Source organism: Phallusia mammillata, chromosome 1 (genome assembly GCF_965637545.1).
Source record: "Phallusia mammillata chromosome 1, kaPhaMamm4.hap1.1, whole genome shotgun sequence".
In the NCBI taxonomy this organism is placed as follows: Eukaryota; Metazoa; Chordata; class Ascidiacea; order Phlebobranchia; family Ascidiidae; genus Phallusia; species Phallusia mammillata.
Genome location: NC_137252.1, coordinates 16,513,410 through 16,528,168, shown reverse-complemented (window position 1 = coordinate 16,528,168; position 14,759 = coordinate 16,513,410). Strand labels below are relative to the sequence as shown.

General features: G+C 36.4%; 3 protein-coding genes across 4 annotated transcripts; 1 reads left to right on the top strand and 2 right to left on the bottom strand.

The window, feature by feature from the left end:
- The first annotated feature begins 1,127 nt into the window (after positions 1–1,127).
- LOC145224126 (integrator complex subunit 2-like) lies at positions 1,128–5,624 on the top strand. Its single transcript, XM_080090559.1, has 3 exons — positions 1,128–4,246; positions 4,333–4,546; positions 4,632–5,624. Exons 1-3 carry the CDS (start codon positions 1,199–1,201, stop codon positions 4,955–4,957), a joined length of 3,588 nt encoding a protein of 1,195 aa, XP_079946685.1. The 5' UTR covers positions 1,128–1,198; the 3' UTR covers positions 4,958–5,624.
- Positions 4,996–13,113, bottom strand: LOC145224171 (la-related protein 6-like). Of its 2 annotated transcripts, XM_080090614.1 has the most exons (12): positions 12,944–13,111; positions 12,806–12,868; positions 11,896–12,015; positions 11,591–11,749; positions 11,074–11,187; positions 10,496–10,657; positions 10,063–10,223; positions 9,518–9,648; positions 9,233–9,307; positions 9,019–9,167; positions 7,226–7,319; positions 4,996–5,922 (listed from the first exon to the last, which is right to left on the bottom strand). In XM_080090614.1, the coding sequence occupies exons 1-12, from the start codon at positions 13,037–13,039 to the stop codon at positions 5,714–5,716; spliced, it is 1,533 nt and encodes a 510-aa protein (XP_079946740.1). In that variant the 5' UTR covers positions 13,040–13,111; the 3' UTR covers positions 4,996–5,713. The 2 variants fall into 2 exon arrangements, with proteins under 2 accessions (XP_079946740.1, XP_079946749.1); XM_080090623.1 differs by lacking the exons at positions 4,996–5,922; positions 7,226–7,319 and adding an exon at positions 8,395–8,764 and having other exon boundaries at positions 12,944–13,113.
- LOC145224195 (NAD-dependent protein lipoamidase sirtuin-4, mitochondrial-like) lies at positions 13,107–14,602 on the bottom strand. Its single transcript, XM_080090642.1, has one exon. The coding sequence runs from the start codon at positions 14,156–14,158 to the stop codon at positions 13,211–13,213; it is 948 nt and encodes a 315-aa protein (XP_079946768.1). The 5' UTR covers positions 14,159–14,602; the 3' UTR covers positions 13,107–13,210.
- Between the last annotated feature and the right edge of the window lie 157 nt (positions 14,603–14,759).

Genomic DNA, 14,759 nt, shown 5'->3' with positions numbered 1-14,759 from the left:
AGAAACATTTATTGTCAAAATTACTTTTCTTTGTCAAAAAAACAACTACCTCATTTATTGTCACAATAACAAGCATTAATTCTACAAATATCACCTGAATGCAACTAAAGCTGTCGATTTAGAGATTATTTAAATGTAAAAATGCTTCTTGTCATTAGCTAGTTTTTCGGCCATCAGGCTCATAAAAAATGTTGCTATAAGAAAGTTACAAACAAATTGCAACAGAAAATTAGTTTCTCCAACTCAGCTATTGATACAATCATGCTGTCAAAAAGGTGGAATGGTAATGCACGACAACGCAATTATGATTACAGTTTATATTGTCACTGCCATTTCAAAAACAACAAACAAACAAACCCTAACATACATTAAACAAAAAAGCTCACTATTAAACATTTAAAGTACAGATTTAAATATAATTACATTCATCTGAAATTAACTCATTAAGACGTAATGTTATCAACAAACCAAACGACAAATGATGAGATTCGACCTTCATATCAAAGCGAGAGTCTAATGAGAAAATCAACGAAGCCTGATGGGATCCGTCGGATGAGAGTAAACAGATGGACCACGAGAAATAAAACAGACCCAACGGGTTTTTGCCACAATACAGCACGCAATACGAGTTTTATTTCTTTTTCGTTGCATTTAAATTCCTTTACCCAAGTCCACCACTTTTACTGTGATAAACAAACGATACGAATCCTACATGTTAACATTCGAATTCGTGTCCAAAAGGTTTATTGCTAGTACGCATCATTGGACATGCTTTAAAAACAACATGTGTGATGAACTGTAAGGGCGCAAGTTATTGTTTCAGTTTTCTTCCATTTATGTGTTTGAACTATGACACATATACGAACTAGGCAAAACTTAACTGTAAATTATTGTATTGTGTGTCAAACTGGTCCGAACTGGATTTATTCGCTTTGAGCAAAAATATGCCAAAGAAACAACTGTAAATGACTTGGTTTGTTGATTTAATATTTTCGTAGTAATTGGCTGCAAGCCTACCATTGAAGTTTCTTTTTTTCTCAACAACATTTATGTTACTATTGATGCAATGTTTTCTCTGATAATGGTATCAACTATCAAAAAACAATGCGCAGCGCCTATAGTAATCACCAAATCTTTGTAATTTTTAAGGTTGTTCTGGTGATTAAAAAACCTAAAATAGGGTCTGTTTGGGAACCTTATGATGAGTTATACTGTTGAACCGAGTATTTTTGTAATGATGTCAAACTTGGACATTCAAGGTTTGTTGCAGCTCCCCGCTTGCAAAGTGAGGCCGCTGCTCCCCTCATTGGTAAGGATGTCACTATGTACCTCCCTTGACACCAGCACAGAGTGGCAGGAGAAGCGGAAACTATTGCTCCAGCTTTTATCGGGACTGAGTGCTGTCAATGATATCATTGCTCTATTGTCTGTTGATTTTCATGATTTGGAGGAGGATGCAAGAAAGGAACAGCAGTTAAGATCAAAAATGGGTGTAGGTGCATTGGGAGAAAGCAGTTTAATATCAGGGATCAAGCAGCAGGGACTAATGCTAGAGTTTGAACGAAGTGAGCCTGCCCGCCGTTTTCGAATTGTGCTGTCTGAATTGTTGCCCCATATCTTACAAATTGAATCTCATGATTTATCTTCTTCAAGTGTTCCACAGTCTGTGTCTGACTCCGAACTTTTTACATGTAGTGCTTACTTCGAAGATGTATCAGATGTGCTGTGTATTTTATGTGCCGAGCTTCCAAAATTGCTTCGTCTTCCAGTAGTATGTGAAGCTTTACTCTGTTTGAACAATGGAACTGAAGTAATGTGTAAACTAGTAGCCAATAACCCAGAGTCATTCATGAGTGTATGTAACTCCTTACTTGGGTTAGAAAATGATAAGAAGGTCTGCAGCATCAATGAACAGCTGCGATGTACTGCACTTCAAACTTTATGTATCATGAATCCCAACTACATGCTTACAACCAGAGACTTGTGTGTGCATAACTGTAAACTGCCAGACCTTGCAGTTAAGTTAACACTGCACCACAAAGAATTGGCCAACCAAAGTTTAGAGGAATTTCACTCAGTAAGTGGTTTGGTTGCTTTTGCGAGTGGTCTCTTGCTTGGAAATGATGTAAAAGTAAGATTGTGGTTTGCAACTTACATCAGACAGAACAAGGACCCCAAGGACTGTATTCTTCGTCAGCAGTTAGTTAAAGAACTCAGAAGCATTGTTAAAAAAGCTGAAGTTCCTATTGAAAATTCCTCATCTGAATCAAATGATAATATTAGTAGTCAATCCAGCAACACACCAGCACTAGGGAATTCCAATTCAATGTATCTTTTGTTGGAGCAAAATTGTCTGCGTGCTTCTGCTATTCTTAGACTGTATTGTGCACTAAAGGCCATTGCAAGTGTAAAGTTTTCGCAAGAGGAATCTGACCTAATTTTACAGCTCATCACATGCTTTCCACCAATGAGTGCATTAGGAATTCGGTTTGTCTCCATAGCACTTGGTATGCTGTTGGCATGTCCTCAATTGGTTGCTGAAGAGCAGGAGTCCCAGGTCATCCGTTGGATCAAATGGCTTGCAAGTCATTCTTCTGAGATGGAAAATGTGGGTCCAGAAGGATGTTCATTTGCTGAGCAATTGCTGCTTACTGCTATACATTTGCATGGGGATCGAAGAGCAGCTGCAGTTAGATTGGCGTGTGCCACCCTTGGAATGCGAATGAAAGTAAGCAATTCTTCACTGAACAGATTAAAGCACATTTTTACTGAAGAAGTCTTCCCCACACATGTTGTGGCTGCACATGCTACTCAAGTTCCTGTCACTAAGAACCTAAATGATGCAATGACAGGATATTTACCAGTGCATTGTGTTTATCAGCTTCTGAAGACCAGAGCTTTTTCCCAGGGTAGAATATCTGTAAAGGACTGGATCTACAAGCAAATATGCTCAGCAACAAGTCCATTACATCCCCAACTACAACCACTCATACAACAGTTTGTGGTTACTATAGTTACTCCACTATCAAAAGGGCATCACATCAAAGAAGATGGCATTCTTAATGAGCCTTTTACAGAAGAACAAATAATGGAAGTTTTCGGAATTTCTTTGGACAGTTTAAAATTGGGTAAAAAACAAAATTACAGTCCTATTGATTCTTGCACTTTGACATCGAAGCTTTTGATGTTGTATTATGTCTTGCAATATGAAGACTCCATATTGAACAATATGAAAACTCTAGCATTGATTCAAAATCGACCAGCTCGCTACTCTTCATCACTTATTAACCAGATACCGGTGAAACTTTTGCTTTACAAAGCACAAAGACAACCAAAATGCTCCCAAGGCCTTTATCCTGCATTGCTGGGCTTGCTAATTACCCATTTACCACATTTGTGTATGGTTGATGACTGGATGCAAGATCTTGACTTCCTAACCAACTCCATGCAATCAGTTTCCAGACAGGCAAACAGTGGACTAGGTGGATCAGGAAAAAGCTTTACAAATAAACAGTTTCTGCAAGGTTTGGAAAGAGTTTCTGTAAACCCAGCTCCTGCTCTGATGCATTTGAAGATGTTGACACATCCAAGGGTTCCATGTGACAGCATTATTTGCTATGCCAATAGCTTTACACAGGGTCTGCTTCACCTTCTTAATGACAAAGTTTCTAGAAGGGTAAGACAAGAAGCGCAAAAGTTATGGTTCAAACTCAACTCTGTTATTCCACTTAAGCTGTGGGTTTTAACAGTTTCATCACTTCAAACTCCACATGCAGGGAAGAAGTTGACTCCTCAGATAGGAGTTACTTTTGAAGCCTTGGTAAACAATCCACTTCTGCCTTTAAACATAGACAGTAGAATACTTAAATGTCCTGATCTGCTGCCAATCATACTGCGCATATTGTCAGCATGTTTGTCAGCTTCACACTCACAATCAACTGCTCTGCTCAAAGCAAATCCAACCTTGGACTCTTCAAAGTCCTCAGCAAGAAGTTCCAGTCCATTGGGGTTCACTCCAGTTTCAGAAAATGAAAAAGATGAGCTTAGAATTGCATTAAATGCTGCTCAAAACAGTGCTGTTGTTCAGTTGTTGATAGAAATTTGTATGTGCCATGAGAGGGTAAACCCAAACGATGATGATATAAATCTGCTTACTTGTCAAAGAGAGGTTCAGTGCCTCATCTGTTCTCAATTGCATCAGATGTTTATTGCTGATCCGAATGTTGCTAAGTTGGTTCATTTTCAGGTACCCATGATGTGGTTGCATTTTTTTCATGTGTTTTATGATATTACTTAAATCACGATGTTGACATGTTTGTTTTAAAATTGCAGGGTTATGCAAGTGAAATGATCCCAGTGTTGGTGGCAGGAGTTCCCTCAATGCACATTTGCCTTGATTTTATTCCTGAGATGCTTCAGCACACGAAGCGCTTGCAGCATTTATTTGCTTTTGAACTAGCTTCTCACATATCTTTGCAATATCCCCTACCCAAGTCACTGGCTATTGCAAAGTTGTGCATCAACACAATTTCTACATTTGTGACAGGTTGTCATAAACTAATGGCTTTTAATTTGAATTGTCTAAAATTAGTAACTAATTTTAACTTTTGGGTTACTTTATTTTTATTTAGTGGTGCCATCTAAAAGTCAGTGCTCATTCTTCTCACGCGCAATTGCAACCTTTCCTAACTTCACCAAAGCATTTCCTCCACTGACCAAGGATTGTATCAGTATTTTGCAGCAACTTGGCAGAATGGTTCAAGCTGAAATTTTGTCAAAGTTTTCCCATATTTCAACAGTATTTGTTGCATCACCAGATGATTGGGATTTTGACAAAGACTCTAGTTTCTGTAAAGAACTAAAGTTACTTGAAAATGGAGCAGTCGATCCTTTGTTGTTGTTCTATCAGGATACAAGAAAAACTTTTTTCAAAATGATCCAAGCAGTTCTTGACTGACATTTTGTTTTGCAGTTTATGAATACCACTTGGTAATGTCTTGTGTCATTATTCAATCATGTTTATTCACTTGTGCTACACCATTTAGTCAATGAAATTTGCACAAAACAGCCCCCACCCACATAACATGATCAAGTATGACCACAGGTCACAAACATTTCCAAACCAAAATACAAAAAAACGTCCCAAATACTTACATATAACATAAGACACAAAAGCAAAAACCAGTGCATCCACTGGCCAATGCTGTGCAACAATGAGATAGAAGGATCTTAGAAAGATTATGCAACAAAACATTAAATCCAATAGAAAGTTTGCATTCCGTACCAAAAGCGCAGACAGAAGTAAAATAAATTGGTCAGGAATATTGCACACCTGTTTGATGTGTCACTTACTTCCACAATACAAAGATTCACATTTGGCTTGACAGGAAATATTAATGTATCCCGGTCTGGATAAGTGCTCAAGTATATTTTTGTTGAATCTGAAATTCAGTTCATGCTTTTTATGAGGGTTAGGGACCAAATAAGGACTCTTTACTTGTACAAATACATAGGAAAACGTGTTTTTTAGTCAACATTACTTCTCACAATGGAACACATGTTCAATAAATAATCTACTGTTTGGAAACTGATACTGTCATCAGGTCTAATGTTAACAAGGCAGCTTAAAGCAGCAGGAAAAAACACAGCGTTGGCCCAGAAGCAAAGCCACAATCATCATTGAAAAGAGCAATTTAGAAACACCGGCGATTCATTAGTTGACTATGGTTATTTCTTTGACATCTTGCTGCAGCTTGTCGATAAGCGCCTCGGTCTTTAGTTTACGCTTCCAGGCGGCCTGAAAGCCTTTTGCGTTGCTGTTCGGTGGCCCGCGTGGAAGACGAGCGACACCCAACGGAACTCCATCCTGAAATTTTCTGCCGAGGACAGGACTTGAACCAGGCGTGGTTGCAGGAGAATTACCTATAATAATATGTCAAGTTATTACATAGGATTATTGGCCGCAGTAAATAAGCATTTTTTGAGCCGACCCATTTTTTAACGTGTAAGTATCCTAGCAATTAGAACAGGTTTACGCAACCTTGAGCCCAGCGGCCAATTACTTCAATTATAATATGTACAGGCGAATCTAAAACTGATCAGAATAGACTTGTAAATCTAAAATGATACAGGATTTTCATGCTATATGCCGGGTAGATACATTTTTGCAGGACTTTTTTACTTAGCCTTTGTGGACTGGACAACCAATACTGCAGCAGGCAATGACTTAAAGGGCAATGTGCCTCTGTTACACAACATCGTAAATGTATCTATCTGCCAGAAATCGTCACAGCAATAAGTCGTCAACTATTTGCTGTCCATTATCGTAAAAGTTAGGCTATAAAACATCTAGGTGTGGCAAAAGGTTTGTTTTTGCCCAAGCTTGACCGATTTCCAATAAAGCAAAGGGGAGCGTTATTATTTCATCTAAAACCCCTGTACTTACACACCCACGAACCAACCCAAGATTGCCACGCAAGGAACAATAGATTGTCGTAAGGCACGTGTCAATTAGACTGGCATTCAGTTGACCCGAACACCAACAGAGCCACGGCCTGATGAAGTGACAATTAGGCTCAGCTATGAATTACAACATTCTGCCTCGAGCCAAACCACACAACAGTGACGTCAAATGTGTGCGTTTTACGAGTTCGGCTACGTAACCGTTACAAGTATTTACCTGAGAGGCAAAACGTAGTCGTTTGACGTTTGCCTGTCAATTTGATGACGGCTTAGGGCCACTGAGACGCTATCAAGCAAGATATATAGCACAACTAAGCGGTACTTTTAACACAGGAGATGAGACTGGCTTGGTATGTTTCCAAAGCCAAAAAACAATCTATCATCGATGTTTCGCAATAAACGAGGGCTTTTTCGAAACAAAATTCACTTTAACAACACTTTGAGGGTCACCACCAGACAGCCTAGCATTGTTTTCATTGCCGCAAATGCGTCACTACTTTCTGGCAAAGTATTAACGTTCCGGAACAAATGCGCTTTTGGTCGGGAGAAGGGGATGAGTGGTGCTAGTCTGCATAAAGTGCTTGAAAGTTGTTATAAGCCGGAGTTTATTTTCTCAGTTGCTTAAACACATACAATACAATTTATTGTTGCATTTAGCGGCATACGGGATTGTGTACAATGAAACGAAATCTTACGTGCATTTTACCAATAAACTTCAACAACGTATTAAATTGCGGAATACAGTAATCAGTTGACAACTTACCTTGCGAAGCGACGAACTGCCTTCGCCTTTGTAGCCATGGACTTGATCCACCTGTTGGAGTACTTCCACCTGACACCGAGTCATTCGGACTGAGCTGCATTGAATAATAAATATATTTAACCATTTATATAAGCTGTTGCTGCCAGATATAATATCAACTATATAGAGCTCTTATGGCAAGTGTATAGGCTAGTTAATGTGATCAACTAGGTACAAATGACACAGACCTGAAAAGTACATGATCATTGATCAAGCAAAGTTACTTTTCTACTGAACAAGGGATTTCGTACTAAATAATTCCAAGCATTAAATAGCGTTTTTAATTTTCCAAAAAAATGCAAAACGAGGTTTTGTTAAAAAAATCAATAAAGCTGTACCGCGCACGTAGCAAAGCAAGTGTTTGGCGTAGGGTAAAACGAAAATAAACTGAAACCCAACACGCGCTTGTTTTAGATTTTTACGCAGGTGGCATGATTAAGAAACAAGGTCCACAAAAACAGCATGCGTTTTTATCGAAAAAACATTAGCACCTGTCAGATGACGCCGGTCGGTGTGTGCTATATGACGTGTATGTTACGTAAAAGTGGTACCACATGCGTTATATTTGCAGCGTCGCCACAAATATCAATGTAAATTTTATTTACCGATATATCGGTTTTGCAAAAGCGCAAACAAAATGTAAAACGGTATTTTTTTTAATCTATTTTAATTTCTTTGTAAATTTCTGTCAATATCGCTAGTTTGTGTAGTTATTTAACTTGCAATGTGGTGTAGTAAAAACTCTTATTAAAGGAAACACAGTACTTTATTCCAATAAAAAAAAACTACGACTAGCCTCAAATAACCTGGTTTGATTAGACTCGATCGCAATGAGGCCATGTCATGTTGTAATGTGTTTGGTGGTAATGCATTTCCAATAGCATACTCGTGTTGTGCGTTTGCGATTAGTTGATTGAGATAGTTGTGCGAAGTTTTTTTTCATGACGTAATATATCGCCATGGGTCAATTGCTTCCTAAATGACGCATTCTATTTCAGTGGCCTATTTAGTGGGGATTTCCGCAAACAATGTATCATTAACATTTACGAATCGAAGAGACTCAAAAGATAGCATTAAAAGTAAATATTTTTTTTATACCGGTCTCTAAATAAAACAGTCTATTTCAACAGTCTAGATCTAAATATATATTTATTCCGTTGTTTTTTCCACCAGATACTGCAGGAAAAAATTCGTCGTTAATTGCATTTTAACATACCAATTCGAACGGAATTATACAACACAGAAGCTTCAAATTGCACAAGCAGACTAGTATCTCTACAATCAAAAACGAAACTGTGGTGAGTTTCGTTAAAACCAGAAAAAAATGAGACTCCTATCTAGTATTGTCTACGGCTCTTAAGCGATGAAAGCAAGCATATCGACCACGCAAAACATATTCATCATGCATGCGAAGCATAATGAAATCGCTACCACAGCTCTATATGCGGCTACCTTCGATCCAGATAACCTTCTAAGTCCGTCGCGCGTGACCATTCGTTTCTGCTCCGGGATAAAAAACGACAATTTGGAAATAGATTTATGATAGTTTCGGTTTACTCAAGGGTAGTTTGTATGGGAACTGGTCAGGCAATTGACCAGAAATCAATGAAAACGTCAGTGTGAAAAATCACATTATTTTGTTGTAGGTCAATTTTTCGATTGAAAACTAAAATGGTTTCTGATTAAAATAGTCGTCCGATAAACCAAATTGTACACTTCATCCTTTAACCACAATTCCACATTGGGCCACTTACCAATGAGTTGTTGGTAATAGCTAGTGGTGATGTTGTTTTCTGGTGGTTGGCAGGTTTAGTTTGTTGTTTTCTGTTTGGAGCAGGACTGCCGCGGGGACTAGCATCTGGTGTGTTGTCTCTGCTGCCCCTTCGTTGAAACCATGGGCTGCCTGTTAACCAAAGGAACCAATTTGTTGTGATTCAGTAGAAAGCTATAAAAATTGCCTTTGCATACCTGATGGGGTGCTATGTGCAGAGCCATTTTTGTTTTTCCTCTGCATTTTTGGACTATTTCTGGGACTCTTTGAATCTATATCAACACAAATGAGTGTAAAAGTATTAAACAAATAAAAACAAGCCAAAACTAGGTCAACCATCAGACAAACTTGTTTTAAAACATTCTGAAAGGCCAATATTTTACGTATTGTTTAACTAATTTTTGCATAACAATACAAAATAACACAACAGAAAACAGTTCAGCGGTTAATGCATATCATTACACAAGAAAACATGTAATTACTGTAGCTTCTATCAGGGCTGGTGTCTCTGCTTCCTTGTGGGCTTACAAGTGGGGAGGTGCTGCACCTTCCTTTCAACCCCCCTCGCCCATTCACAAATTTACGGGCCATCAGTGGACTGTTTTCTCTAGAACTGTAAGAAGTAGAATTTGTGTGTTAGTTACCAAGTTAATGTACAGTCACAGTGTCTATGTATATTTATGCAGCAGAAAAACAAAATGTAAATCCCTGGTGACAGAAATCCAATAATATGAATACTTATAAGAAATACATTATTAATGAGACATGCACAGATAAATTTGGCATTTTCGTTTTCAAATCTTAGGGTCTTAATAATAAAGATAACAAGGTTAAAAATCTTAATTAACTTTACCAACATTCAAGGATAGATTTTCAGTAAATTATATACAGTTTTTTAATACATGGCCATCTGACAAAATTGCAACATTGAAAAAACAAAACATTTAACAAACAACAAGTAAAGTATTTATACAGCATTCGAAAAAACAAACATAATTTTTTTTTTGCTAAGACCAAAACGATTTACCTTAAACATGAGTCTTCAGAGCTGTCATATCCTAGCATATCGCGATGCTTTCCGATTCCTTTTACTGCTTGTTTTCTTGGATTTCTGCCTGATCCAAGTAAACTGTACATTTCTGGTTTGTTATCTTCTCTGGCTTGCTTTGACAATGTCTTGTATGCATTCTGTAAATTTTAAGTTTCACATAAAAACATAAATTTGTTTCTCACAATAGAATCTTAACAACACATCGTCATAGTAGGCTTAAAGTTCTGTCATATACTTTATCAAGGCAAACTGCTGAATTCATACAAAAGTATGAATTATATAGTTCAATCTACACACCTAGTAACATATGTTAGAGAAATTTGTTACATATATTTTGATAAAATAACATTATTTTCAAAGCTTTAATTTTAGCACAAAAAACTGTAAAAAGTGTGTGAAAATATTTTACCTGTGCTGCATCAGTGCTTTCAAACTCAATAACAACACAGGTATGGGTTCCCAACTCTGGGTGTTTTGTTGTGTGATTGCGAAGGTCGACAGGAACCTCCTTGCTTGGTCGGATAATTCGGACAGTTGTAAGTTCACCAAAACTTTTAAACTGTTCAGAAACCTGCAGAAAAGTATAGTTTCATGAGTTTAATAATGATATTTACGATTTTCTCAGTTTGTCTGGAAAATTTTTATATTGTTTGAAAAAAATACTCTCCTTTAACAAATTTATAATCTAACCTTTAACAAATTTTTCTTTAGCACGAACAAAAAGTACTAACATCAAAAAAGAAAATGCTAGCTACTTAAGTAACACTTTCTGTCAGTAATTGAGACAATTCACATAATTAAAGGTCTCATAAAAATGTTACAAGTAATGTTTACACTTTCTTGGTAGTTACCCTTAATTAAGGATGACAAGTTGACTTGTATCAATCAAAGTTACAATAATTGCAACAATCAACTTTTTAAGTGGTGTAGCCAACAGGTAGAAGTGGATGTAATGAAATTATCTGGACATCACATATGATTACTTACTCCTTCTATTGTAGGCTCATCACTTCCCTCTGGTAACTTGTATAACAGGGTTTTAATTGAAGTTGTAGGAAGGTCAATTTCAGGTAAGGGTTCCCTTCGGCGAACTTTAGTCCCCTGTGCAACAAAAGTGATGTTTAAATACTTTCTGTCATTAATTCTGCTGGTGGTTTTTTTTACATGATTCATGCACACAATTTTTAAAGAAATGTTTTGAATTGCAGAAGCAATGACACTTGCTGCATTTATATTAATGGTTTAACATGTATACATAAACAATCTGATTTTTGTCATGTAAGAAAACACCATAGAATCAAAACCAGTTGTAATTCACACTTTTTATTTATATTTATGCTGTACAAATAACATCACATAATAAATTTATGTTAGCAATTACAGTATTACACTTTAAGTAGAATTTTATTGTGGAGTATTGAATTTATTTGTTCAGTAAGCTTCATAAGTTGATAAAATTGTAACAGTTTTTTTTAATCTCTATGGGTTTGAATAAGGTACTCACAGGTCTGTTAAGTTCCAATGTTTTAGATTTCACAATGCAGTAGGCAGTTATTCTCCAATCAGACCGGGACAGATTCTTGAGCTTTTTGAAACTGGTTAGTAGCTTTACTGACACATAGCCAAGTCGATTTCGCTTGACATGTTTCAGCAAAAACTTGTCCTGGAAAAATAAATAATGTACAATAACTTAAACCTATTTCCATTAATAATGGTTCAACATTTTTTCATAATATACACTTGACTAAACCCCTTTCAAGAATAATACAGATGAAAAAAAAAATGATTTGACATATTTCATTAGCTCACTTTGACTAAATTTTCATCAGAGAAATAATGTTCCAAAAGTTCTCGCATTTTTGTTTCAAGTTCCACAGGAGGTGGGCTCCATGTTGGATCATCTTTTAAAACTTCTTGGAAATCTTTTGCCTAAAATGTTTTTGCCATTATGTTTGTTTAAAAGGGAGGTACTTTAGCCAGATTGGAAGCTTTTGTCAATATGTGCAACTATTGTGTGTATGTATTGTCACTATATGCACCTTCAGAGCTGTTTACCACAAATTGATTGTAAATGCATCACAATTTTGTCATTTCCCCTAGTAATTTTTGAGGTACGCCTTGTTACCAGTTGACGACATAGGCATATTACAGAGCTAATACATGAGGGAAATTGATAAAAATGCAGCAATTTTATCAATTACGTTGGAAAAAACATTTGGATAACAGGGGAAAAATTATGTAATAGGCCAATGGCCCATGTAGCTATTTGAAACATTATACACAATTTTAACATCTTTATGTTCATGTTCATGGGATGAAATTAACTACCAACTAAACAACCTTTACATTTTAGACAACTTTTCAATTTTATAGCAACTCTGGTTAAAGTAAAAAACTCATGTTTAATACCAGGTAAGGTTTGATATTTAATGTGTTAAAAAACACTACAAACATACACTAAATTATATATCATTGTGGCAATACAATTCTAAGTTACCAAACATCAAAAATTAACAAATTTAGTAAGAATATTCAAAGTTTAAAGGTCAACTTAATAATAGGCATTATATACATTGAGCAAAAATGCGCATAAAGTACCAAAACACAACCCTAAAAAAACATCTACAGATGTTATGTTATTGAGCTTTCGTTTTCAACCAAAACAATGGTTTAAAAGTTTTTTATCAAAAAAGTCACATGAAACACAAAGCATACAAACCTCTTCATCTTCTCCTCCGCTGCTCACAACAATCTCTGTCTCCTCACCCCTTAACTTTGTCACCTTTAAAATGACAAATAGCCAATAAAATATACAAAACATGCTGAAACCACTTGACATCCAGTTGTTAACATTTACCTGTGTAACTTTGACTTGAGGTATACTGTCGTTTTCAAGCTTTGGCACTTCCACTGAAACACAGTTATTGTTGTTGGCTGGTGTAGATTCCTCCATTCCGATAGTTATATTCAAATAAATCTAACTAACAAACCCTTTTACATTACAGACCTACTACAATTACCTGCAATGTTACAGAAGTCATTGTTTAAAGCAAAAAAATTGAAACTTTATTTTAAACGCTACATAAGATTTTGTCATGGCACTTGATAAAAACAAAAACACTTGTCACAAAATATGTTTTAAAACTTGTGTACATAAAGCATTTACTTTTACAGAGGTTATGTCATCAGCTCTTGTGGCACCAATATTAATGATAGCAATTGGAATACCACAGTGTGATGCCCGAGAAACAAATCTATATCCTGACCAAACCTGCAATGATGAACCTACAACTAACAAACCATCACTTTTTTGCAGCTTGTCATAAACAAATTCTACAATATGACCAGGTACATTGTCTCCAAAAAATGTGACATCAGGTTTTAAAACACCTCCACATTTTAAACAAGCTGGCACATGAAAATTTGTGACATCTTCATCCTTAATAAAAACATCTGCATCTGGTCCAAAACCCAATACATTAGCAGACCAGGTACTGTTATTTTCTTGAAATCTTTTTTGCAGCTCCTTGCGTGTTGAAATATTTCTGCAGCTTAAACAGGTCACTCTTTCAACACACCCATGTAATTCAGTAAGTTTTTTGGAACCTGCTTTTGAACACAAACTATCAACATTTTGTGTTACATGCCAACTAATTTTCCCATCCTTTTCCAGCTGACTTAGTTTTGTATGGGCAATATTAGGTTTAAGGGATGAAAGACGTTTCCAACCAATGTAATTTCGTGCCCAATACTTTTTTCGACTAGCAGAGCTTCGTACAAACTCATGATGTTCCATTGGTTTGTGATTCATGCGGTCATATAACCCTACACCTTTGGATCGATAGTCGGGTACACCTGACTCAGTGGAAAGTCCAGCACCTGACAAAACCATCATGTTTTTGCAATGTGCAACAAAAGTTTTAATTGTTGAAATGTCAGTCTGGCTTGGGGGTGCTGCTTTAGGATGAAATCTTTCAGGTGTTTCCAACCCATTACCACTGGCAGTTTGCATGGACGTGTAACATCTATGTAAAACTTGCACTGGCAGAAATTGAACACCCTTATACTGCATGTTATTCGTTAACAAACTGTAACATTAAACACCTTGGATTACATTGGTGTTGACTATACATTGCATGTACCAAAGTAAAATGCATGTTATGCAAAAATTTAGGAACAATACCGAACCATGTTTTAAATTAATACAAATTACAAACACCAGTAGTTTTTAAACAACAAAACACACTAATAATAAAGTTTGCAATTTGCACAAATCGGAGTTGATTTAAGTTAAAACAACAAAATCTTTTGTAACAAGTAACAAATTTTAACACCTAACACAAGAAGTCGAGTCGACTTACTAACAGCTAGTGAACTACCTTGTCACACTAATGAAGAAGTGTACACTGCCGCGATCACGGACTTCAAGCATCCGCTGGCTACGGATTATGAAATACACTTATTTTACAATTACAGAGGGTTGCGTTGTTGCTTGTGAGGCAGAATCGAGCATAGTCACGATCACGAGTCAGTCGTAAGTAACAGTTTCGTAAAAGTTGATAAAAGCTCGTACAAAGATAAAGAAAGCGTAAAACTTCGTTATAATGCCGTTGTGATGTTGCGGATCATAGAACGCTGACATATTTGTAATGTATTTTTATCACTATTATTTT

Excerpts from the sequence above, each read along its gene's own strand:
- LOC145224126 (XM_080090559.1), top strand. The coding sequence starts at position 1,199 with ATGATGAGTTATACTGTTGAACCGAGTATTTTTGTAATGATGTCAAAC. Across the intron at positions 4,247-4,332 it reads CTAAGTTGGTTCATTTTCAG|GGTTATGCAAGTGAAATGAT; the intron begins GTACCCATGATG and ends TTAAAATTGCAG. Across the intron at positions 4,547-4,631 it reads AATTTCTACATTTGTGACAG|TGGTGCCATCTAAAAGTCAG; the intron begins GTTGTCATAAAC and ends ATTTTTATTTAG.
- LOC145224171 (XM_080090614.1), bottom strand. The coding sequence starts at position 13,039 with ATGGAGGAATCTACACCAGCCAACAACAATAACTGTGTTTCAGTGGAA. Across the intron at positions 10,658-11,073 it reads ATGAGCCTACAATAGAAGGA|GTTTCTGAACAGTTTAAAAG; the intron begins GTAAGTAATCAT and ends ACTTTTCTGCAG. Across the intron at positions 10,224-10,495 it reads AAAGCACTGATGCAGCACAG|AATGCATACAAGACATTGTC; the intron begins GTAAAATATTTT and ends TAAAATTTACAG.
- LOC145224195 (XM_080090642.1), bottom strand. The coding sequence starts at position 14,158 with ATGCAGTATAAGGGTGTTCAATTTCTGCCAGTGCAAGTTTTACATAGA.